Source organism: Somniosus microcephalus, chromosome 3 (genome assembly GCF_052327205.1).
Source record: "Somniosus microcephalus isolate GS21.2 chromosome 3, FLI_Smic_1.0, whole genome shotgun sequence".
In the NCBI taxonomy this organism is placed as follows: domain Eukaryota; kingdom Metazoa; phylum Chordata; class Chondrichthyes; order Squaliformes; family Somniosidae; genus Somniosus; species Somniosus microcephalus.
The window spans coordinates 57,005,722-57,031,993 of NC_140989.1; the positions used below are offsets into that span (position 1 = coordinate 57,005,722).

Sequence of the window (26,272 nt, forward strand, 5' to 3'; positions counted from 1 at the left end):
GCCTGAGAGGAGAAGCTTGTGCCAGATAAAGTTGTTGGAGGTACTAGAAGATGGAATGGGCATGTTTTATAGTGGTTTTAAAAACAGTAATTCAATTTTTCATGTTATAAAATTAACTTTAGGGGAATACAGTGAGATGCATGTGAAACCAAATTTGGCTGCTGAGGGACTGAGTTTTTTGGGGAGGAATGTGATTAGTAATTTTTTGAAAAATAGTGCAAGTATTTTTTTTAAAATTGGTTTCTTACTCATTGTGAAATTTGAACAAATTTCTTTCTAATGGACCGAGTATCATGGGATGTCCACCTGCACTTGCTCAGCAAGCTGCCCGCTGCAAGCAAGGCACTGCTGGTGGTGTGGGAACTAGGCAGTGTGTTTAGCTTTAGAAATTGTGATAACATTTTATTTAAAGGGATATATAAGGGGATAGGGGGTAACTATCTTGGCAGCCTTAGAGAATATTCAGATTGATGGAAAACGATATTTAACCAAATGGAAAGAAATAGGAGGACTGAACCAAAGTGGAAATTTTGCCTGCAACACTTCGGACAAATGGTCACTATTGGCATGAAAATTATTCAATAGATACACAAGCAACTTTAAAACCTGCAAGCGGTAGGATCCGAGATGACAAAATTAGAAAGCAGCGCTGTCCAATCAAATTATATAACCATTTTGTAATCACAGCAGTTTACTGTAACTTCAAAACTGGACAATGAGAGTGCAGTTGTCCAGTATGTTGGGAGGACACAGTGGCACAGGGTGATAGGATGCAGGTATATATCACCCACTGAATTCATGATCTCAGTTGTGTTGATGTGATGCAGTGCCAAGCAGCGTGTCAATGAGGAGGGAAAGATAGCCACCCAAAGGCTCATCTCTCATGCTCCCTCCAGGACATGAGCACATAATCTGGGCTAATCCTTCAGTGCAGTACTGAAGGGGTGCTGCACTGCCGGGAGGTGCCATCTTTCAGATGAGACATTAAACCAAGGCTCTGCCTGGCCTCTCAGGTGGACGTAAAAGATCCCTTGGCACTATTCGAAGAGCAGGAAGTTATCCTTGGTGTCCTGGCTAACATTTATTCCTTAAACAACATCAATAAAACGGATTATCTGGTCATTTCTCTCAATGCTGTTTGCAAGACCTTGCTGCATTTCCCTACATTAAAACAATGACTACACTTTAAAAGTAATTCATTGGCGGTGAAGCACTTTGGGGCATCCCGAGGTTGAGAAAGGAGCTATGTTTGTTCATTCCTGATGGCTAGATAACAGCAGTTGTGCTTAAGCCAAGAGGGACAAATTAGGGGAAAAGAATTGGAGGGAGCCAAATATAAATTAAAAAATTAAACAGGTTTCAGAAATACAAAGATGAAAATCTATTTGGGAATCTAAAAGGCTTATAATTTAGAAACTGGCACAAAGGGAAAAACAGATGAAATTAAAAAAAGAAAAAAATATTTAATTTTAAAGTCTATGAATCACTAAAAGTAAAACCACAAGCGACAGTGCCAACTCTTACATACGTTGATTGTAACAGTATCAGTGACAGTATGGCAGTGCTCCACAAGTTAAAAAAAATTAAAGTGAAAGTTTCTGGAGTACTCATTTTCCAAAGGAAAATTGGCCAAGGACTCTCATCTGTGAAGAATTCTATGTTGGTAGAACTGGTTTTGGAGTTTATTCAAGTTGTTTAAAACTGCAGAGATAGATATGCCAAAGATATCTACACACTAAGCAAACTGACACAATTAAAACAAATTCTAGCATGCTGATTTTTGAAAGCAACAAATGAGTGCATCAGAAGATTTTCTTCTTGTGTTCATCAAGGTGGCAAGGCTACAAATGCTTCACTTTTCCAATTTCTCCTCTGCATAGTCCCACAATGTGCCAGCACAACCACAAAGCAGTTCCTGTCATAAAACCAGTGTGAATTTTCCATTTCCTACACTAGCCATCCTTGTGACCTCAGGCAGCTCACTCAGCTTATTGCTGTGCACCCAGAATTGGATACATAAACAAAATCACATTTAGACCTCTTACATGCAGAAGGAAGGAAAGACTTGCATCCCATCAGTTTGGGATCAAATCTAGAGTCCTCAGGTGAATGGAGCGTTCTGACCCACTGCATCAAAACTCTTTCGGACACTGAGACTTCTACACCAAATGAAAAATCTCCAGCGCTCCAAATTAGAGCAAATCACTTTTTAGATTTGGTGAAAGTCTTGGTGGCTGCTAAAGTAATGATCAGACTCAATGTATCCCTAGAGCCAAAAGTCTCAGGACCACTGCTACAAAAAGTTGCTTTCCTTTGTCAACTCTTCAATAAAGTGCTACATGGTATGTTGGCATTTCATCTCTGCGAGGAGGAGAAAGAAGCACAAGGATGTGTGCTGAGCCCCCTCCTCTACTCCCTCTTCACCCACGACTGTGTGGCTGTTAATGGTTCCAACACCATCATCAAGTTTGCGGATGACACCACGGTAGTAGGCCAGATCACCAACAACGATGAGTCAGCCTACAGGGAGGAGGTCCAGCATCTCGTGAAGTGGTGCGCCGATAACAACCTGGCCCTTAACACCAAGAAAACAAAAGAAATCATTGTGGACTTCAGGAAGTCCAAAGGCGGAAGTCACACCCCCATCCACATCAATGGGGCTGTGGTGGAAAGGTTGGACAGCTTTAAGTTCCTCGGAGTCCACATCACGGAAGACCTCTCCTGGTCCCTCAACACCTCCTCTCTGGGTGAAGGCCCAGCAGCGCCTATATTTCTTAAGGAGGCTGAAGGGATGTAACCTGTCACCCCTGATCCCCTCTAACTTTTACCGCTGCACTATAGAGAGCATCCTGACACACTGTATCACAGTATTGTATGGCAGCTGTAGCTACTATGACCGGAAAGCCCTGCAGCGGGTAGTCAAAACTGCCCAACGCATTACCGGCACCCGGCTACCGACCATAGAGCACATATACCAGAAACGCTGTCTACGGAGGTCACGGTCCATCATCAAAGACCCTACCCACCCCAGCCACAGTCTGTTCGCCCTCCTACCATCTGGGAGACGCTACAGATGCATTCGCACCCGTACGACCAGATTTAGGAACAGCTTCTTTCCCAGGGCTGTCATCCTACTGAACTCCACAAATAAACTCTAAAGCCTGCACATCTGCCAATGCACTTTATTATGGTCATATTTGTGTTAATATACTACAAGCCAAATGTATGTTGAATGTTTAAATGTCTTAATCCAAATGTACACTCTCGGGAGCCGCAAGCCTACATTTCGTTGTACTGCACTTGTGCACTAACAATGACAATAAAAGTTGATTTGAATTGATTTATTGACAATCGGAAGAACCCAATCACTAGCTGAAGTCTTCACTCAATTGTGTCAGCGCCATTAACAGATATTCTGGCAAAGTCTGTACCCAGACCTTGTTACATGGTCTGGAATTGACTATGTGAATGTAGCACCGGTGGAAGGAAAAGAACTAAAGTAGACAACTTGCTTAAAAAGATCTAGCACCAGAATCTGAATTCAATCAGACTGAAGTTTTTTTCCTCTATTGGATCTATACACTTTAAGCAAAATGAGCTTGGGCATACATGAAGTTAAGGTACATTGTGGAGCAGTAAAAGGAGCTTTACTCTGTATCGAACCCATGCTGTACTTGAACAGTGATGAACACCAATAGTGGGTGCAAGTGCGAAAGTGTTTCTAATACTGACATTTCCCACCTTAAGCAAAATGCTCACTTTTTGACCAAACTAACGCAAAATCAAATCAGAGCTTGATGTAGCTCAAATCCGTGTCCATCTTTCCTGCAACTCCATGTTTGAACCCCTTCAATCACGTTTCCACCCCTGCCACAGAACTGAAATGGCTCTTATCAAAGTCACAAATGACATCCTGTGACTCTGGCCATGGTAAATGTTGTGTACATGGGATACTGTAGTGGTGATTTGCAATGCACTATGGGAAATGTAGTGCATTGAGTGAAGAAGCACATTGTAAATAAAATGGCCGTTAACTAAACTCTCCACCCCGGGGTCCTTCTTATAATTGTTATATAGGTAAGGGTATAAAACCCCCGATGGACTTGCGCATCACTTTGCACTGGAATCGGCGATGTTTAAAGTAAGAAGTTCCTGTCTTTTCTTAATGGCGCGCCCGCAGTTTAGTGCTGATGCAATCACCTCGTAAAGGTGGCGGTTTGTGTGTTACACAAATAAGAAGGGGGAGAGTAACGATACAGTGAAACGAAGTGGAGGAAAAGGACTGTAAATTTTTTTTTTTTTTTTTTTTTTTTTTTTTAAAAAGTGGAGGAAAAGGACTGTAAAGAAAAAAAAGAAAACAAAATGGCTATGCTAACCGGAGCGTTTGGACCATTTGATGAAACGGCAGAGCAATGGAGTGCTTATACAGAGCGTTTCGGATTTTTCGTGACTGCAAATGGCATTAAAGATGACGTGAAAGTGGCGACGTTCCTCAGTGTGATCGGAGCAAAAACATTTGGCTTGTTACGGAGTTTGATGCATCCGGATAAGCCCGGCGCTAAGACATATGATCAGATTGTGGAAGTTTTGGAAACACATTTCGCACCCAAGCCGCTGCTGATTGCCGAGAGGTTCAGGTTTCACAAACAAAACCAAGGGGAGGGTGAGTCCATAGCCGAATATGTTGCAGTGCTAACGAAGCTAACTGAGCATTGTGAGTTTGGTGAAACTCTAAATGACACTGTCCATGATAGGTTTGTGTGTGGATTAAGATGTGAAGCAACACAGAAGCGCTTGCTCACGACTGACAAACTGACGCTTAAATCAGCAGTGGAGCTCGCTGTGTCTATGGAGTTAGCAGCTAAAGATGCACAGCTGTTGGGGGCTGCAAGAAGAGTGCACAGGGTAGCAGCTACATCGGATAAGCATGCAAGGGGCGCCAGAGAGTGTTACAGATGTGGAAGGTCAGGTCATCAGCCATCTGACTGCTGGTGTAAAGACCTGACCTGTCGGAAATGTGAAAAGAAAGGACACATTGAACGTATGTGTAAAGGGCAAAGCAAACAATCCTACACAGAGACACACAAAAACAAACAAGGAAACACATCCAACTGGCGTTCTAAAAAGAAAAACCTACACATGGTGAAACAAGAACAGGAAGACAGTGACACAGACTCTGATGGGGAGCTGAATCTCCATGTGTTAACGGTGAATGGAGGTTCATCAGGCTATGGAGTCACTCCACTACTAGAGGGAATACCGGTCAAAATGGAGCTGGATACAGGGGCCGCTGTCTCCTTGATTTCAGAGAAGCTATTCAAAGAAAAACTGAACCACCTATCACTGACGCCGGCCAAGCTCATCTTAAAGACCTACACTGGGGAAACAGTCCCAATGCTGGGTAAGATGGAGGTCAAGGTGGAGCTTAATGGACAAACCGTGATGCTGCCAGTTTACGTGGTCAAGGGTGACTATCCATCCCTGATGGGCAGGCCATGGTTGGAGAAAATTCATCTGGATTGGAAAAAAGTGAATGCGGTGTCAGTCGAAGAGGCAGGGCTAGCGGCAGTGTTGACAAAGCATGCGGCTGTCTTTGACGGAGAATTGGGGAGTACGAAGGGGATTACGGTCAAACTCAAGGTGAAGCCTGACAGCCAGCCACGATTCCTGAAGGCTAGGAACGTTCCCTACGCCCTCAGACCAAAAGGTGGAGGCTGACCTGGAGCATCTGGTCAAGATAGGGGTCCTGGTGCCGGTTTCGCACAGTGAGTGGGCCACGCCCGTGGTACCAGTGATGAAGAGTGACGACGTGGTTCGCTTATGTGGAGATTTCAAAGTAACAGTGAATCCTGTGCTCTCAGCTGAACAGTACCCCCTCCCCATCATTGAAGATCTTTTCGCTGGTCTAGCAGGCGGTCAGAAGTTTAGCAAGATTGATCTATGCCAAGCCTACTTGCAGATGCATGTAGAAGAGGACTCACAGAAGTACCTCACCATCACCATCCACAAGGGCCTCTACAGGTACTGCCGCCTACCCTTTGGTATAACGTCAGCACCAGCATTGTTTCAGCGGGCTATGGACCAGATCTTAAGCGGCATTCCAGGGGTACAATGTTATCTCGACGATATCCTTGTCACAGGAAAGGACGACAACGAGCATCTGCAGAACCTGACGAAGACACTGGGAAGACTTGAAGAATATGGCTTACGCGTTTGCAAGCCATCAGTGGAGTACCTAGGCCATGTCATCGACGCGGACGGCCTACACACAGCACCGTCAAAAAGTGAAAGCCATTGCCGACGCTCCTGCACCGACAAATGTCGGCCAGCTGCGGTCATTCTTAGGTCTCCTGAACTATTACGGAAAGTTTATTCCACAGCTGGCATCACTGTTGAAGCCATTACATGAGTTGCTGTGTCACGGCAAGGCCTGGGCGTGGACGAAGGAGTGTGAAGCTGCATTCAAGAAAGCCAAAGCAGCTTTGACTGACCCCAGTGTTTTGACGCACTTTGACCCATCGTTGCAGATTCAGCTGGCCTGTGACGCGTCGCCTTATGGCGTCGGCGTGGTCGTGTCCCACATCTTTCCCTCAGGCGAAGAGAAGCCAATTGCATTCGCGTCAACGTCCCTGAGCAAGGCGGAGGTGAAATACCCGCAGATTGAAAAAGAGGCTTTGGGCATCATCTTTGGAATCAAAAAGTTCCATCACTACTTGTTCGGAAGGAAATTCACCTTGCTGACGGATCATCGTCCTCCGACATCGATCTTTGGTCCACACACAGGAATACCCTCCCTGGCAGCGTGCAGGATGCAGCGCTGGGCGCTGATGTTAAGCGCTCACAATTACAACATCAAATACCGGAGGCCAGCAGCACATGGCAATGCGGACGGATTGTCAAGACATCCGCTGCCTGTGCCCTCTGAAGGCTGTGAGCAGAAGATTTTCTACTTTGACATGGTGAGCAATGCCCCCGTCACGGCCCGGCAGGTCAAGAAAGAGACCAGAGTGGACCCTACGCTATCCAAGGTGCTGGATCGGGTGATGAGAGGAGACGGATCACGGGTGTCAGATGCACCACCTGAGCTCCTACCTTACCTGTCAAGAGGGAAGGAGTTGTCTGTCACGTCAGGATGCCTCCTTTGGGGCATGCGAGTGATCATACCACCAAAGCTGCGGAAACATGTCCTCAACGAGCTGCACTCAGGACATTGTGGTATTGTCCGGATGAAGGAGCTGGCACGAAGCTACTTCTGGTGGCCCGGTCTGGATCATGAAATTGAAGTTGAAGCAAAATCATGCGAGACAACCAGGGATAAGCCAAGAGCAGCACCACTGCATCCATGGGAATGGCCGGCGACACCGTGGCAACGGATCCATCTGGACTTTGCGGGACCAGTGGAAGGAGCGATGTTCCTGGTTGCGGTGGACTCCCATTCCAAATGGCCGGAGGTTGCAGTAATGTCCACTACCACTACGGAGAAAACCATCGAGACTCAGAGATGTTCGGGCGATTTGGTCTGCCGGAGCAGATCGTAACCGACAATGGAACACAGTTCACATCCCAGGAGATGGAGGAGTTCCTCAAGAGCAATGGAATCCAGCACACATTCTCCGCGCCTTATCATCCATCCACGAATGGATTGGCGGAGAGATTTGTCAGAACGCTGAAACGCGCGTTGAAAGCGGCAAGAAGTGATGCTCCTCTAAAGCAGCGCCTGAATGCTTTCTTGCTGAAATACCGAAACACGCCTCATGCTACGACTGGAGCATCTCCTGCTTACCTACTCATGGGAAGGCAGCTACGGACATGCCTTGACCTACTGAGGCCAACGTCCACAGAAGCAGTGGTGCACGCCAATCAGCAGGATCAAGTCAGCAGACGAGCTCAGAGGTCCAAAGAACGACACTTTGTGGTGGGGGGCAAAGTCCTCGCGCGTAACTACACCACCCCGGAGCAGTGAGTCCCGGCTACGGTCATTCAAAAGACGGGCCCTGTTTCATACCGAGTCCGCACCGGAGACGACCGAACATGGAGACGGCATGTAGACCAGTTACTGCCAAGACAGTCGCCACAGGAAACCCAAGAAACAGAGGATCAAGGACCTGCTGGGGGCTCCAGCAGGGACTGGTCGTCCGACCGAGACGGTGGCACCATCCACTCTTGTGCCATCGAGGGAGGAAGCCACGCCTGCAGGGTCACGGGAGAGCCAGCCAGAGCCTGCTCCCGAGACTAGGCGTTACCCCCAAAGAGAAAGGCAGCCTCCAGAGCGCCTTAGTTACAGTTAGTGCTAACCTGTGTGCATGGGGCAGAATAATCCCCAGGGTTAGCAGAATGTAGAGGCAGTCTACCCTCTCTTCCAAAGTTATAGTCATTTTCAGTTATTCTGTTTAGTGGACATTCTATTTTAAGGGGGAGGGAATATGTTGTGTATTTTGAATGTGTATTAGAATTGTCCCACATGGGATACCATAGTGGTGATTTGCAATGCACTATGGGAAATGTAGTGCATTGAGTGAAGAAGCACATTGTAAATAAAATGGCTGTTAACTAAACTCTCCACCCCGTAGTCCTTCTTAATTGTTATATAGGTAAGGGTATAAAACCCCTTGAGACACAACAGTAAACTATCCTCATCCTTCTTGACCCGTCTGTAGCTTTTGACGCGGTTGACCACATCATCCTCCTCCAACGCCTCTCCTCCGTTGTCCAGCTAGACAGACGGCCCTCGGCTGGTTCCATTCCCATCTATCTAGTCAATAGCCAGAGAATCTCCTGCAATGATTTTTCTTCCCGGTCCTGCACGGTTACCTCTGGAATCTCCCAAGGATCTATCCTTGCCGCCGCCCCCCCCCCCCCCCATTTCTCATCTACATGCAGCCACTCAGCAACATCATCCGAAAACACAATGTCAGGTTCCACATGCACGCCGACGACACCCAGCTCTACCTCACCACCACTCCACTGCCCATTTGTCACGCTGCTTGTCTGGCATCCAGTATTGGCTGAGCAGAAATTTCCTTCAAATTAAATATTGGGAAGACCAAAGCCATTGTCTTCGGTCCCCACCATAGTGATGACCAAAGTCATTGTCTTCTGTTCCCTAGCCATCAGCTCCATCCCTCTCCCTGGCCACTGTCCGAGGGTGAGCCAGACTGTTCACAACCTTGGCGTCCTATGTGATTCTGAGCTGACCTGCCAACTCCATATTCACTCCATCACCAAGACTGCTTATTTCCACCTCAGTAACATCACCCATCTCCGCCCCTGCCTCAGCTCATCTGCTGCTGAAACCTTCATCCCTGCCTTTGTTACCTCTGGACTCAACTATTCAAACGCTCTTCTGGCTGGCCTCCCATCTTGCTCCCTCCGTAAACTTGAGCTTGTCCAAAACTCTACTGCCCGTATCCTAACTCACAGCAAGTCCCATTCACCCATCACCCCGGTGCTTGCTGACCTACATTGGCTCCAGGTCTGGCAATGCCTCGATTTTAAAATTATCATCCTGGTTTTCAAATCCCTCCATTGCCTCGCCCCTCCCTATCTCTGTAACCAGCCCTACAACCCTCAAGAGATCGCTGTGCATCACCAATTCTGGCCTCTTGTGCCTCCCCGATTTTCATCTCTCTACTGCCGAAGACCTAAGCTCTGGAAGTCCCTCCCTAAACACCTCTACCTCACTCTCCTCCTTTAAGATGCTCCTTAAACCCTACCTCTTTGACAAAGCTTTTGATCCCTGTTCTGATATTGCTGTGTGGCTCGGTGTCAAATTTTGTTTGATAACGCTGCGGTGAAGTGCCTTGGGACGTTTTACTACGTTAAAGGCGCTATATAAATACAAGTTATCATTATGGATGGTCCATAGAATTGTACAAAATTAAATGATAAAAGTTTGGATAAAATACTTTCAGTTAAGTAACAGATTGTCAGCCACTCGTGGATGTGGTTCAACACATACAGAAATCTGATGACTATGGAATTCTGAGGGTCAGGGAACCCCCAAGTTAAAAACCCATATATTAGAGATGCAGAAAGCTTTGCAGTTAGTTCAGTGTAATTTATCCATGTATTAAATATGTTGGAACATTCTTCAGCCTTGTAGATAAATACTTGTACTTTCAGATATGATTCTCAAAAGGCCCTTACACCATAACTCTACACTTTTGCTCTAAGCATATGAAATTTTAACAATTAGCTACTGTTGCTTCCTTTACTTTAGAATTTGAAACATAACTACAGTTAATGGCTTTTTTCTCCCATTTCAGACACAGCTACTTGTCAATTTCAGTTTCTTTTCAAACAAACTTGGTTCCCTTTTTCACAATGACAGATTGCTAAAAGAGCAATACATTTATCACATGAAACAGTAGATCTTTCAGGCATAACATATTTTTCAGGATTCATATGAACCACTGCGTACCTGCCAAGGCCTGTCCCAGTCCAGCGGAATAGGAATTGCTCCAAGCCAAGCTCCAAACAAACTGCAAATTGTGGTGATCTGAAGACTGGTATCCCAGATAGACATAGCCCTGTATAGTGAAAAGGATACATTAGTTACAAGGTCACTTCCTGCTCTAATAATCTTCAAAGGCTGGGCTGTAGGAAGGTGGAGGCGAGTATGCAAGGCAAAACGAGTTTGCAGAGGAAGAGGGAAAAATGAAAGCGAGAGGGTGAGCGCGGGAGAGTGTTGTGTAGTTGATCCATCCCTGTTTGTGACAGTTTTGTGTTAGCTCCCTCTCTAGGGAAAACTCTTTAAAAAGATAGCCATTGACCTTTATCCAGTCAGTAGCTTCCCTAGCTATCTTTAGTTCGTCGTCCTGGGGGGAAAAATTGTTCCTGAGCAATTGTACTGCAATGTGGCCAGGCATGGATTATGACGTTAGGTACAATGCAGCCATAACATGACTGTTCTTTGCTGGACATTCATGCCAGACATACTGAATGTCCCCACATCTGGTATCTCAAATCTATGACAGACTTTTGTGTGCCTGCAAGGCCGGCTCAGGTAGTTAATATTTACTCTTGAGATGTGGCAAGTCAGCATTTATTGTCCATCACTAGTTGCCCGGAGTGGGCCTTTGGCGTAGCGGTAGCATCCCCGCCGCTGGGCCAGAAGGCGTAGGGTTTCGAACCCCGCTCCAGACAGTCGAGTCGGAGCTCCGGCTCTAAATTCTGGGTTGACATCCAGCGGGATACTTGCGTCCGTGGGTGTGGGTGGCCCCCCCCCCCCCCTCGTAGGGGTTGTGGGAGCCCGTAAAGCCCTCCCGCCATAGGACTAACCACCCTAATGGCTGGTACGAAGACGGTTACGGTCACGGAAGGAGCGTTAACGCGGCCAGAAATCCTTCCACCACTTCATACAGTTCCCCAAAGGGAAGTGTGAAGACACGTACGACGACGACTAGTTGCCCTGGTGGTGGGCCTTCTTTCAACAGTGACTTGCTACGCCACTTCAGAGTCAACAGCATTAGAGTCAACTACGTAATGAAGGACTGGAATCACGCATTGGATGGGTTGTGGTGGTCAGTTCCCTTTATTGAATTCTATTTCACAACTTGCCATGGGGAATTTGAACTCATGACCACTGGGTTGTTAGTCTAGTAACAAAACCACAATAATACTGCACCCATTAGAATACTGTGGCTGGAGTTTGAAAGAGCTTGACAACCTATTATCCAGCACTGTACATGGGTCTTCATACTATTCAACCTGAATTTCACACATGGCCCCTGTGCTCACTGACCTACATTGGCTCCCGGTCCAGCAATGCCTCAATTTTAAAATTCTAATTTCAAATCCCTCCAAGGCCTCACCCCCCTCCCCATCTCTGTAACCTCCTCCAGCCCTACAAAACCTCGGAGATCCCTGCGCCCCGCTAATTCTGGCCTCTTGTGCATCCCCTATTTTAATCGCTCCACCATTGGCGGCCGTGCCTTCAGCTGCCAAGGCCCTAAACTCTGGAATTCCCTCCCTAAAACTCTCCACCTCTCTATCCTCCTTCAATACATTCCTTAAAACCTCTCTCTTTGCCAAGCTTTTGGTCCTCTGTCCTAATTTCCCCTTATGCGGCTCAGTGTCAAATTTTGTTTGCTAACGCTCCTGTGAAGCACCTTGGGACGTTTTACTACGTTAAAGGCACTATATAAATGCAAGTTGTTGTTGTCGTCGCTATTTGGTCAACATTATACATCAATAAACCAACAAAGAAAGTCTGTCTGCAATCTTTGTGAAATGGCCAATGACTACTTCAGTGTTAAAACATTCCTTAATGACACTTAATTTAATATGGACACAAAAATCAAATGAATTTGACAGATACTGGATACTGAGATTGTTTCCTCTGGCTGGAGTGTCTAGAACCAGGGGGCATAGTCTCAGGATAAGGGGTCGGCCATTTAAGACTGAGATGAGGAAGAATTTCTTCACTCAGAGGGTTGTGAATCTTTGGAATTCTCTGCCCCAGAGGGCTGTGGATGCTGAGTCATTGAGTATATTCAAGGCTGAGACAGATAGATTTTTGCACTCTAGGGGAATCAAGGGATATGAAGATCAGGCAGAAAAGTGGAGTTGAGGTAGGAGATCAGCCATGATCTGTTTGAATGGCAGAGCAGGTTCAAGGGGCTGTATGGCCTACTCCTGCTCTTAATTTTTATGTTCCTATGTTCCCTGGCCCCTTATCTAAGCATCTCAATCAATAAATAATAGATATCCATAATAGTTCCAGAGGTTAATCAAACAACTTGAATGAGGTGTTTAGTCTTTGGGAGAGATGGGGAGAAAACTGGCAAGAAAAGTTCCTCTCAATAACTGGTACCTAGCAAAGCCCAAATCCATCCAAGGCTAGAATATGGTGCCACATCTGGGAAAGGTCTTTAACACCTTTCACATACATGAAAAAGACATGTAGGAAAAAAAAAAAAAAATATCAACATTCTTTGCATTTTCCCCAGTTCTAATTCATTTTCTCCCAGGACCTCCAAATTATGGAAAGCCTTACTTCAATCAGTCTTTCTTTCCTTCTACAATCTTCAGTTTTCTTAAAACCAAGCTTGGCACCATCTAACCATTACTGCCCGTTTACCTCACCTTCGCTTGCCCTTTCGAACTATGGGCCTCAACTTTCCACCTTGATGTCTCAATTTTAAAAAAGTGATGCTTCACCTCGTCTACCCATTTCTTCTTGTGTTATCAGTATATAAAAACACTAATTTTGAACTTATGTGACAGCAACAATATTCTTAACGCTAGTCTTGCATCTCATTAAACATGGAGGTCAGCACTGAAAAACCTGCTCAGAGTTAACTTTTCTCCCCTCTTCTAGATAAAAATCTGTGAAAGTACAAAGATATAAACTTGTACATAATTTAAAAAAGATTTTAAAGTGCCGGAGCCAAATTTAGTAAATTCAAATTTCACTTCAGTATATCTCATCAAATTTCACATTTCAAATGCAACCAGGTTACATAATTTTTTTGTAGCAAAGATCTATATTTTGTTAACAAATGGTACTGACCTCCCCTTTGCACTGCTAGTTCCTGCCAATCAGTTAGGAAGTTTGAGGTTTTCTCTGTACATATGCATGCCATTATTAACAATGAGCAGCTGTCCTACAGTGCGGCTGCAGTGTAAATGGGGCAGCTCAATTGCTCATCTTGGCTCTACTCCCAAGTAAAGCTTCACTTACTTTGGAGTACTAGACAGTTGTTGCCTTGAGCAAAGGAAGCAAGAAAAAACTGGGATGAAGGATCACACATGCAGTCAGAATTCCAATTTCTTTATAGTCCAGCCAAGCACTTTGTTTGCTTAGTAGATTCTGAAATGCAAGGAAAGTTTTAACTCACTTGATTCGTGCAGGAATTTATTCAATAAAACGAAGGGCAAGAGGTGCAACTACAAGAGATTGAAAGGCCAGCTTTAATATTCAAAAAGTGGCCGATTGCTGATCCCAGAGTGGGGTGGTGTTCAGATAAAGAACTCCAACACATCAAGTCCCTTTCCAATCACTCCTATTCTATAGAGCCCATGAGCTAGCCAAACATAAATACTTAAGTGCATAGTAATCGTAATCTAAGCAGCAAGTGTTTCCAATATACAGGTATTTGCTTCCACTGAGCATCAGCAATCCATTATTGTTCAAAGACAAATTAAAAGTAGATCCTTTTGCATACCAGCAACAATTTTTAACCAGATGTTTAATAGCACTTGCTTTGAATTATTAAATTGTCCAAGACCACTTTTGTGTGTAATCTACAGAAACCCCAATCCAAACATTATAGTTCCTCAGAAACTAAATATTCAGTGATGCACACGTGGCTACACACCCCCTAGTGGTTGAAATACTGCAAGAAACTCTGGAACAACAGTAAGCGGACACATCGGGAAGCTGGATCCTGTTAATTCTTATGAAGATAGTGTCAGTAAAATTATTTCAAATAGAAAGTTAAATCACAACCATCTATAATGAAGTTTGCTACAACTCCAAAGGTGCTGTAAATTCTCATCCTTAGATAGTAAAAGCAAACAGGTTATTCGGCCCAACAAGCTCACCCCTAGATCCATCGCAAACCTTCTCCCACCACATAATCCTCTAAAATATGCTCAGTCAGCTCTCGAACCTACTTACACCATTTGTTTCAATTAATTTCCTGGTAAGTAATTCCATAATCTATTGCTCTTTCCATGAAATAATTCTACCTATTTATTCAATTCCCTCGTTTTTGAGCCACTTGTCAGTGAACTTATCAAAGCCTTTCATAATTTTGTAAGTTTCCAAAAGGTCACTTGAAGTCTCTTTTCCAAAGAAAACAGACTAACGTCTTTATTTTTTCCTCATAACTCAAATTTTTGACATCTGTTTTAACCATGGCTCCCCAATATTGCACCTTAAGGACAATACAATGGTGGCAGTGCCATGGAGTACACCAAACAGGTGCTACCCAGCCCTTTTCACAGTATCACCTTCCCCCCCCCCACCCCCCCAATTCCTATGCCAATACAGTATCTTGTTCGACTTCACTGTAGCTATACATTTGGCTGATTTCAACCATTTTCCACAATAAGCCCCCGATCCCTTTTCTGATCAGTATGCTATAGACATTCTCCAATTTGGTTATAACAACAGAAAATGCTGGAAAAACTCAGCAGGCCAGGCAACATCCGTGGAGAGAAAATAGAGTCAACGTTTTGGGGCAAACCCTTTGTCAAGACTGGAAAAGCACAGGAAATGAAATAGATTAAGAGGCCAAGCTGGGAGAGAACAAAAGAGAAGTGAAGAGACATTAAGAGGTATTCAAAACGAGACGAGATGGTGATAGGACTAGTGGAGACAAAAGATGGCTCTAGATTAGGTGTGAAATGTGCTGGCAGAATGGGAGACAGCTGCCATGGGACGAGAGAAAAAAAAAAGGGGGGGGCGGGGGTGGAGGGAAAAAGGGCCAAAACAAAGGTGTGGATAAAAAAATAAGTAAAAATGTAATGGGGGCCGAGGTTATGATCTGAAATTGTTGAACTCGATATTGATTCCGGAAGGCTGTAAAGTGCCTAATCGGAAGATGAGGTGCTGTTCTTCAAGTTTACGCTGAGCTTCCTCCAATTTGGTTCCTTGCTCTCTTATTTTACATTTGTATACATTGAGCTGCTATTCCTTCCCCAAGTTTCCTAAAAGATCCAAACTGTCCTGAATCCGATACAATTATTCCTCTCCATTTCCATAACAAACTTGGAAACCTTGCTTTTGTTACCCTTATACAAATCATAGAATCACACTGCACAGGAGGCTGCTATTTGGCCCATTAAGCCTGTGCCGGCTCTTTGGAAGAGCTATTCAATCAGTCCCACTCTGCTGCTCTTTCCCCATAGCCCTACAAATTTTTCCCTTTTCAAATATATGTCCAATTCCCTTTTGAAAGTTACTATTTAATCTGCTTCCACCACCCTTTCAGGCAGTCCATTCATAGAAACATAGAAGATAGGAGCAGGAGTAGGCCATTCGGCCCCTCAAGCCTGCTCCGCCATTCAATGAGATCATGGCTGATCATCCAAACTCAGTACCCTGTCCCTGCCTTCTCCCCATATCCCTTGATCCCTTTAGCCTTAAGAAATATATCTAACTCCTTCTTGAATATATTTAATGAATTGGCCTCAACTGCCTTCTGTGGTAGAGAATTCCACAAGTTCACCACTCTCTGGGTGAAGAAATTCCTCCTCATCTCTATCCTAAATGGCTTACCCATTATCTTTAGACTGTGACCCCTGGTTCTGGACTCCCCCGCCATCGGTAACATCCTTCCTGCATCTAGTCTGTCTAGTCCTGCTGGAATTTTATAAGTTTCAATGAGATCCCCTTTCATTCTTCTAAACTCCAGCGAGTATAAGCCCAATCGACCCAATCTCTCCTCATACGTCATTCCTGCCATCCCAGGTATCAGTCTGGTGAACCTTCGCTGCACTCCCTCCATGGCAAGAACATCCTTCCTCAGATAAGGCGACCAAAACTGCACACAATACTCAAGGTGTGGTCTCACCAAGGCCCTGTACAACTGCAGCAAGACATCCTTGTTCCTGTACTCAAATCCTCTCGCTACGAAGGCCAACATACCATTTGCCTTCTTAACCACCTGCTGCACCTTCATGCTTACCTTCAGCGACTAGTGCACAAGGACACCCAGGTCTCGTTGCACTTCCCCTTCTCCCAATCTATTGCCATTCAGATAATAATCTGCCTTCCTGTTTTTGCCACCAAAGTGGATAACCTCGCATTTATCCACATTATCCTGCATCTGCCCAATCACCCAACCTGTCCAAATCATACTGGAGTTTCTCGGCATCCTCCTCACAGATCATATCAACTCACTGCATAAAAATAATCATCTCCCCTCAGTTTCTTTTGCCAATGATCTTAAAACAATTATCTTAAACATAATTTATATGATGTACCACACACACTGTACACAATAGCAGAGAGGATGGAAGAGTCCAACTCGATCGCTCGTTGATTGGTGATGCAGGGAATTGCAAAAATGTCTGCCATGGAGAGCGGCTGCATCCATGGAGCTGAAAGCTGCAGGACATGATCACGGCCGTGCAGACTTTGGATGCCAACTTGTCTGCTCCCTTAAAAAGGATGACAGATACTTTATCCGTTGCCTTGCAACAAGTCACTGATCTCCACCAAGCTGGTCTGCAGCGGAGTGTTATGAGTGAAATGGCGCTGGCCCAAGGGATGATGGCGAAAGGGGACATGGAAGTGGGAACTCCACTCAAAGCGCTCCCACTTCTCACCCATTGCATCCAGCCCCACTCCCCCACCCGCCTGTGCTCAAAATGTTGCTTCGTCTCCCAAAGGCCAAGTCTGCCCCTGCACAGGTGCAGGTGGAGCAGTCCTTGGCGGGACCCTCAGGGGCTCCAGAAACCAGGGGGCATAAGCCAAAAGCATCTTGGCAGTCAGGGCAGTGATCTGAGCAGCCTGTCTCTACCTCTGCTGAAACTACACAGTATGCACCACACAGAAGCAGTAGGAAGACAAGTTAAAGCAACTGTAATTCACCAAAAGGTATGCACATGGGTGTTTTGACAAAATGTTAAGTTTCCTTTCTTTATAATGTCACGTAAAATTTATTGATTAGCAGCACTTCCACGTCCACACCCACGCCCATTATTGTGTCCTGAGCACTAACTCGTCCTTTCACTTATTTCATGATGAATGTCAAGTACAAGGGCAGCAGACGCATGGGAACAGCACCACCTACAAGTTCCCCTCCAAGCCACACACCATCCTGACTTGGACCTGTATCGCCGTTCACAGAATCACAGAAACCCCACAGTGCAGATAGAGGCCATTTCGGCCCATCGAGCCTGCACCGACACATATCCCACCCGATCCCTGTAACCCCTACACCAACACATATCCCACCCTATCCCCGTAACCCCACGTATTTAATCCCCCTATCCCCGTAACCCCACGTATTTAATCCCCCTAACACTAAGGGTCAATTTATCATAGCCAATCAACCTAACCCGCACATCTTTGGACTGTGGGAGGAAACTGGAGCACCCGGAGAAAACCCACGCAAACACGGGGAGAATGTGCAAACTCCACACAGACAGTTGCCTGGGTCCCTGGCGCTGTGAGGCAACAGTGCTAACCACTATGCCACCGTGCTGTTCCTTCACTGTTGCTGGGCCAAAATCCTGGAACTCTCTTCCTAACAGCATTGTGGGTGTACCTACACCATATGACTGCAGCGGTTCAAGGCGGCGGCTCACCACCATCTTCTCAAGGGCAATTAGGGATGGGCACTAAATGCAGGCCTAGCCAGCGACGCCCACATCCCATCAATGAATTAAAAAAAAAAAAAATACATGCTGGGAACCAATGGGCAGATGTGCAATGGGTGGATAGTGGTTGAAGGACAGTTTAGTACAAAAGGGGGGAGTGGGTGGGGTGTGGTCCTGGTGGTGGGAGCGGGATTTCATTTCTTGTGTTTTGCTGTGCGAGTCAACACTAGGTGAACCATCACGATATTCAGGCATCCCTGGCTACAATGGGAGTGACTGCTCTGGTGATGGGTACCCCATCTTCATCCTTCTCCATGTTCTCCTCATCCGAAAATGAGGGATGAGCCCCTTCGTCCTCCTCCATCTGCAATCCTCTCTGCTGCGCAATGTTGTGCAGGACGCAGCACACCACTATGATCTGGGCATCCTGGCTGGCGAGTACCGAAGCATGCCTCCAGATCTATCTTAGCAGCTGGAACGCATCTTCAACATTCCAATGTCTTGCTCTATGACGCATCTGGTGGTCATGTGACTCTTGTAGTGCTCCTACGCCTCATTGGTGGAGTTCCTCACGGAAGTCATGAGCTAAGTTTGAAGGGAGTATTCCCTTGTCTCCTAAGAGTCAGCCCTTAAGTCTGCCAGCCCTTAAGTCTGCTTCCTGGAACAATAAGGTCTGGAACGTTGGACTGCCACAGTCCGAATGCATCATGACAGATCCCAGGGAACCTGGTACATACCTCTGGCTGCATAAACCTCTTCTTGTGGTTGCACACCAGCTGCACATTGATGGATGAATATCCCTTGCTGTTTATTAAAACTCCTAGTTGCTGTGATGGTGCTCAAATTGCCACAAGTGTGCAACCGATGACACCCAGTACCTGTGGGAATCCAGACAGAGGTGAATCGGAGTGCCCGCTCATTTTGGCTATCGTCATCACAGGGGAAGTTTACATAACTCCCAGCCCCAGCAAACAATCTAACCGTCACCTGCCTTATGCATTTATGGGCTGCGAGACCCTCGAGAGGACTCTGGTAGCGCCCTGGAAGAAACCAGAGGCAAAAAAAATTGAGGGCGGTGGTGACTGAATGTGTGTCCACCAGGTCCAGCAGGGAGCAGGTCTTCTTCTAGGAGGCTGCAGATGTCTGCCACCTCCTGACGTGACAACCGCAGCCTGCGGAAGCACTGCTCTTCTGAGACGTCAAGGAAGTTGAACCTCTGTCTGTAAACCCAGCGACGCGGGTAGTGCCTCCTTCAACCTCGGCCCCCTCGTCTGTGCACCTCTCCCCTGTGCACGTACTGATCCCACCACAGCACGTCATTGCTGCCATGGGTAGTGACGGTCTTCCGCTTCTGATGTATTTTCAAACACATCCAACGTGCCTCCCATTCCGAAATTGTCAGTTTGAAAGCCTCCAAATTTTAGAAAGAGCTGTATCCACACAAGAACTCTGACTCTATTGCACCCGGTGTCTCAGTTCCCTTTGGCAAGAATTTGGCAGATAGTCATAATGGCACAGAAGGTGGCCATTCGGCCCATCGAGTCCGTGCCAGCTCTCTGTAGAGCAATCCAGTCAGTCCCATTTCCCCGCTCTATCCCCGTAGCCCTGCAAGTTTATTTCCCACAAGTGTCTAATCAGTCTCCCCTTGGAAACATTGAGTATCTCCGCTTCCATCGGCAGCGAATTCCAGGTCCTCACCACTCACTGCATAAAAAAAGCTTTTCCTCACATCCCCCTTGTATCTCTTGCCCAAACCTTAAATCTGTGTCCCCTAGTCCTTGTACCATCAACTAGTGGGAACAGCCTTTCCCCGTCTAGCCTATCCAAACCCGTCAGAATCTTATACACCTCTATCAAATCATCCCTCAACCTCCTTTGCTCTAATGAAAACAAATCCAGCTTCTCCAACCTGTCCTTGTAGCTAAGATTCCCCCCTCCCCGGAACCATTCTGGTAAATCTCCTCTGCACGCTCTCAAGGGCCTTCACAACCTTCTTAAAGTGTGGTGACTAGAATTAGACGCAATACTCCAGTTGTGGCCTAACCAATGCTTTATAAAGGTTCAGCATAACTTCTCTGCTTTTGTACTCAATACCTCTATTTATGAAACCCAAGTGCCACGTGCTAGTCAGAGTAGAAATAGAAGGATATTTCAGATGAATAAGTGGCTAGAGGAATGATGCAAGGGGGAGGGATTCAAATTCCTGGGACATTGGAACCGGTTCTGGGGGAGGTGGGACTAGTACAAACTGGACGGTTTGCACCTGGGCAGGACCAGGATCGATTACCTAGGGGGAGTGTTTGCTAGTGCTGTTGGGGAGGGTTTAAACTAAAATGGCAGGGGGTTTGGGAACCTGTGCAGGGAGACAGAGGATAGGGAAGCAAGGATAGAAGCAAAAGGCAGCAAGGAGAAAAGCAAAAGCGGAAGGCAGAGAAATCAAGGGTGTAAATCAAACAAGGCCACAGCAAATAATAATTCTAAAAGGACTAAGAGTGTTAAAAAAACAAGCCTGAAGGCTTTGTGTCTTAATGCGAGGAGCATTCATAATAAGGTGAATGAATTAGCTGCGCAAATAGATGTAAACGGATATGATATAATTGGGATTACGGAGACCTGGCTCCAGAGTGACCAAGGCTGGGAATTCAACATCCAGGGGTATTCAATATTCAGGAAGGACAGGCAAAAAGGTAAAGTAGGTGGGGTAGCATTGCTGGTTAAAGAGGGGATTAGCACAATAGTAAGGAAGGATATTAGCTCTGATGATGTGGAATCTGTATGGGTAGAGCTGAGAAATACCAAGGGGCAGAAAATGTTAGTGGGAGTTGTATACAGACCCCCAAACAGTAATGCGGAGGTTGGGGATGGCATTAAATGGGAAATTAGAGACGCGTTCAATAAGGGCACAGCAGTCATATAGATTGATTGAGCTAACCAAATTAGTAACTATACTGTGGAGGAGGAATTCCTAGAGTGTATACGGGATGGTTTCCTGGACCAATATGTCGAGGAACCAACTAGAGATCAGGCCATCTTAGACTGGGTATTATGTAATGAGAAAGGACTGATAAGCAATCTTGTTGTGCAAGGCCCCTTGGGGATGAGCGATCATAATATGATAGAATTCTTCACTGAATTCTTCATTAAGATGGAGAGTGAAGTAGTTGACTTAGAGACTAGGGCCCTGAATTTAAATAAAGGAAACTACAATGGTATGAGGTGCGAGTTGGCTAGGATGGATTGGGAATGTTACTCAAAGGGTTGATGGTGGATCGGCAATGGCAAACATTTAAAGATCGCATGGATGAACTACAGAATTTGTTCACCCCGGTTTGGCATAAAAATAAAAAAAAAGGTGGCGCAACCGTGGCTAACAAGGGAAATTAGGGATAGCATAAGATCCAAGGAGAGGACATATAAATTGGCCAGAAAAACCAGCAAACCTGAGGGTTGGAAGCAGTTTAGGATTCAGCAAAGGAGGACAAAGGGATTAATTAAGAGGCCGAAAAGAGTATGAGAGTAAGCTTGCAGGGAACATAAAAACAGATTGTAAAAGCTTCTATAGATATGTGATGTGAAGAGAAAAAGATTGGTGAAGTCAAGCGTAGGTCCTTTGCAGTCAGAATCAGGGGAATTTATAACGGGGAACAAAGAAATGGCTGACCAATTAAATACATACTTTGGTTCTGCCTTCACAAAGGAGGACACAAATAACCTCCCAGAGATGTCGGAGAACATAGGGTCTAATGAGAGGGGGGAACTGAATGAAATCAGTATTTGTAGGGAAATCGTGTTAGGGAAATTGACCGGATTGAAGGCCGATAGATCCCCAGGGCCTGATGATCTACATCCTAGGGTACTTAAGGAAGTGGCCCTAGAAATAGTAGATGCATTGCTGGTCATCTTCCAAAATTCTATAGATTCTGGCACAGTTTCCATCGATTGGAGGGTAGCTAATGTAACCCCACTATTTAAAAAAGGTGGTAGAGAGAAAACGGGGAATTACAGACCGGTATGCCCGACATCGGTAGTGGGGAAAATGCTAGAGTCCATTATAAAAGATGTAATAGCAGAGCACTTGGAAAACAGGCGACAGGATCGGACAAAGTCAACATGGATTTACAAAAGGTAAATCGTGCTTGACTAATCTACTGGAATTTTTTGAGGATGTAACTGGTAGAATAGATAAGGGAGAACTAGTGGATGTGGTATACAGGAAACTTTGGTTTATCCGGAGGTTGTATGTCCGGAAACCTCGATCTACCGGCAGAAATCAGGAGCCGTTTTATTAGGTTTTTTTTTCTTCTCGTGGCTTTGTTTTCAACAGTCGGGCTCTGGAAAGTCTCTCTGAAGCTGTTGCTAAGCTACAGAGACGCTTCCAAGGTACGGGCCGACTGTTTACAAGCTGTTGCTAAGCAACAGTGTTTGTTGTCAGATCGCAGGTAGCGAGAGCGGCGGACGTGTGGGAGACTCGGCGGCGGCGGCGGCGAGCTAATAAAAGCGGCAGCGGGGCCAGGAGAGGCCTCAGAGCAGCGGCGGCAGGTAGCGAGAGCGGCGGACCTGTGGGAGACTCGGCGGCGGCGGCGAGGTAATAAAAGCGGCAGCGGGGCCAGGAGAGGCATACCAAACTCCAGTCTGCGAGCTCAGAGGGTAGCAGAGAGGTAAAAAGTATTCGGGGTGTGATGTCACCAGGGAGCAGGTAAGTGATTGGTTGGTGAGTATTTCTCTCTTTTCAATACAAGCTTGAATTCTGTGGTGTTAAATTTCTAGGGTCTCTGTGTTGTAGTGGGGACAGTTGGTAAATAAAGCACCCTAGAGTATACCTGTAACTGGGGTATTGAATAAATTTTTTAATTAATTAAAGGAGTAAGTCATGGCAGGAGAGCTCAGCCCCGTGTTCTGCTCCTCTTGCTCCATGTGGGAAGTCAGGGACGCTGCCAGTGTCCCTGGCGACCATGTGTGCGGGAAATGCATCCAGCTGCAGCTACTTGTAGACCGCATTGCGGCGCTCGAGCTGCGGGTGGATGAGTTTTGGAGCATGCGCGATGCTGAGAGGGTCGTGGATAGCACGTTTAGCGAGTTGTTCACGCCGCGGGGTAGGGCTGCACAGGCAGAAAGAACTTGGGTGACCATCAGGCTGAGCAACAGAGGCAGGCAGGAAGTGCAGGGGCCCCCTGCGGACATCCCCCTTTCAAACAGGTATACCAAGTTGGATACTGTTGAGGGGGATGACTCACCAGGGGAAGGCAGCAGCAGCCAGCTTCCTGGCACCAGGGACGCTTCTGCTGCTCAGAAAGGGAGGAAAAAGAGTGGGAGAGCAATAGTGGTAGGGGATTCTATCGTAAGGGGAACAGATAGGCGTTTCTGTGGCCGCAAACGTGACTCCAGGATGGTTTGTTGCCTCCCTGGGGCCAGGGTCATGGATGTCACTGAGCGGCTACAGGGCATTCTTAAGGGGGAGGGTGAGCAGGCAGAGGTCGTGGTCCACATTGGGACCAACGACATAGGTAGGAAGGGGGATGAGGTCCTGCATCAAGAATTTAGGGAGCTAGGTAGCAGATTAAAAAACAGGACCTCAAAGGTTGTAATCTCTGGATTACTCCCAGTGCCACGTGCTCGTGAGTATAGGAATAGGAGGATAGAACAGATGAATGCGTGGCTAAAGAGTTGGTGCAGGAGGGAGGGTTTTAGTTTCCTGGATCACTGGGCCTGCTTCTGGGAAAGGTGGGACTTGTACAAGTCGGACGGGTTGCACCTGAACCAGAGCGGGACAAATATCCTTGCGGGGAGGTTTGCTAGCACTGTTTGGGGGGGGTTTAAACTAACTTGGCAGGGGGATGGGATACAGAGGGGAGCTGAAATAGGGGGTGATGTGCTGCCAATTAGAGAGAAAAAAAGTCAGCTTGGTAGACAGGGCAAATATACAAGGGCAAGGCTGGCTGGCATCTATTTTAATGCAAGGAGTCTTGCAAATAAGGTGGATGAACTGAAGGTATTGATAAACACATGGGAGTATGATATTGTTGCTATCACGGAGACATGGTTGAGGGAGGGGCAAGACTGGCAGCTCAATATTCCGGGGTACAGAATCTTCAGGCGAGACAGAGGGGGAGGTATAAGAGGAGGGGGTGTCGCAATATTAATTAAGGAGTCAATTACTGCAGTAAGGAGGGATGACATATTAGCAGGTTCCTCTAATGAGGCCATATGGGTGGAGCTTAAAAACAAAAAGGGGGCAAGCACTTTGCTGGGAGTGTACTATAGGCCTCCAAACAGTCAGGGGGCGATAGAGGAACAGATATGTAGGCAAATCTCAGAGAAATGTGCAAATAATAGGGTAATAATAATGGGGGATTTCAACTTCCCCAATATTAACTGGGATAGTCAGAGTGTGAAAGGCACAGAGGGTGTAGAATTCTTAAAGTGCATCCAGGAGAGCTTTTTGAGCCAGCATGTAGAAGGTCCTGCAAGAGAGGGGGCGGTACTGGACCAATTCTAGGGAATGTGGCCGGCCAAGTGGAAGAAGTGCTAGTAGGTGAGCACTTTGGTGACAGTGACCATAATATGGTGAGATTTAAGGTGGTCATGGAAAAGGACAGGGATGGGCCGGAAATAAAGGTTCTAAATTGGGGGAAGGCCGATTTTAATAGGATAAGGCAGGATCTGGCCAAAATGGACTGGGATCAGCTACTTGTAGGAAAATCCGCATCGGAGCAATGGGAGGCTTTCAGAAGGGAGATTGAGATCATACAATGGCAACATGTTCCCGTAAAGGTCAAGGGTGGTTCCAAAAACCACAGGGAACCTTGGATGTCAGGGGATATACGAGAATGGATTAGAAAAAAGAGGGCTTTTGGCAGATACAAAAGGCTAAAGACGGAGGAAGCCCTAGAGGAGTACAAAAAGTGCAGGGGGATACTTAAAAAAGAAATTAGGAGATCAAGGAGGGGCCATGAAATAACACTGGCGAGCAAAATAAAGGAAAATCCTAAGATGTTTTATAAGTATATTAAGGGTAAGAGGATAACTAGGGAAAAAATAGGGCCCATTAGGGACAAAAGTGGCAATCTGTGTGTGGAGCCGGAAGATGTAGGAGGGGTTCTAAATGAATTTTTTGCATCTGTTTTCACTATGGAGAGGGACGATGTAGACATAGAAATAGGGCGGGGGGACTGTGATATGCTCGAACATATTAACATCGAGAGGGAGGAGGTATTGGCGGTTTTAGCAGGCCTAAAAATGGATAAATCCTCAGGCCCGGACGAAATGTATCCCAGGCTGCTGTGTGAGGCAAAGGAAGAGATTGCAGGGGCTCTAACACATATATTCAGAACCTCTCTGGCCACAGGGGATGTGCCAGAGGACTGGAGAACCGCTAATGTAGTACCATTATTCAAGAAGGGGAGTAGGGAAAAACCGGGGAACTACAGGCCAGTGAGCCTAACATCAGTGGTAGGAAAATTATTGGAAAAAAATCTGAGGGACAAAATTAGTCTCCACTTGGAGAGGCAAGGATTAATCAGGGATAGTCAACATGGCTTTGTCAAGGGAAGATCATGTCTGACTAATTTGATTGAATTTTTTGAGGGGGTGACTAGGTGTGTGGATGAGGGTAATGCAGTGGATGTGGTATACATGGATTTCAGTAAGGCCTTCGATAAAGTCCCGCACAGGAGACTGGTCAAGAAGGTAAGAGCCCATGGAATCCAGGGTGCCTTGGCACATTGGATACAAAACTGGCTTAGTGGCAGAAGGCAGAGGGTGATGGTCGAAGGTTGTTTTTGTGACTGGAAGCCTGTGGCCAGTGGGGTACCACAGGGATCGGTGCTGGGTCCCTTGCTGTTTGTGGTCTACATTAATGACTTGGATATGAATGTAAAAGGTATGATCAGTAAGTTCGCGGATGATACAAAAATTGGTAGGGTGGTAAATAGCGAGGAGGGTAATCTCAGTCTGCAGGACGATATAGATGGGTTGGTCAGATGGGCGGAGCAGTGGC

The 26,272-nt window shown here is 46.2% G+C and overlaps 1 protein-coding gene across 2 annotated transcripts in view; it reads right to left on the minus strand.

Moving 5' to 3' along the window:
• pigf (phosphatidylinositol glycan anchor biosynthesis, class F) overlaps positions 1–26,272 on the minus strand; it is a 60,406-nt gene that overhangs the window by 21,509 nt on the left and 12,625 nt on the right. Inside the window, exon 4 of one of the 2 annotated variants that reach the window (XM_085980533.1) lies at positions 10,421–10,529. The exons of the other annotated variant lie outside the window; for it this stretch is intronic. Coding sequence (XP_085836659.1) covers positions 10,421–10,529 — 109 coding nt within the window. The remainder of the gene's footprint in view (positions 1–10,420; positions 10,530–26,272) is intronic. 2 annotated transcript variants of the gene reach the window in all.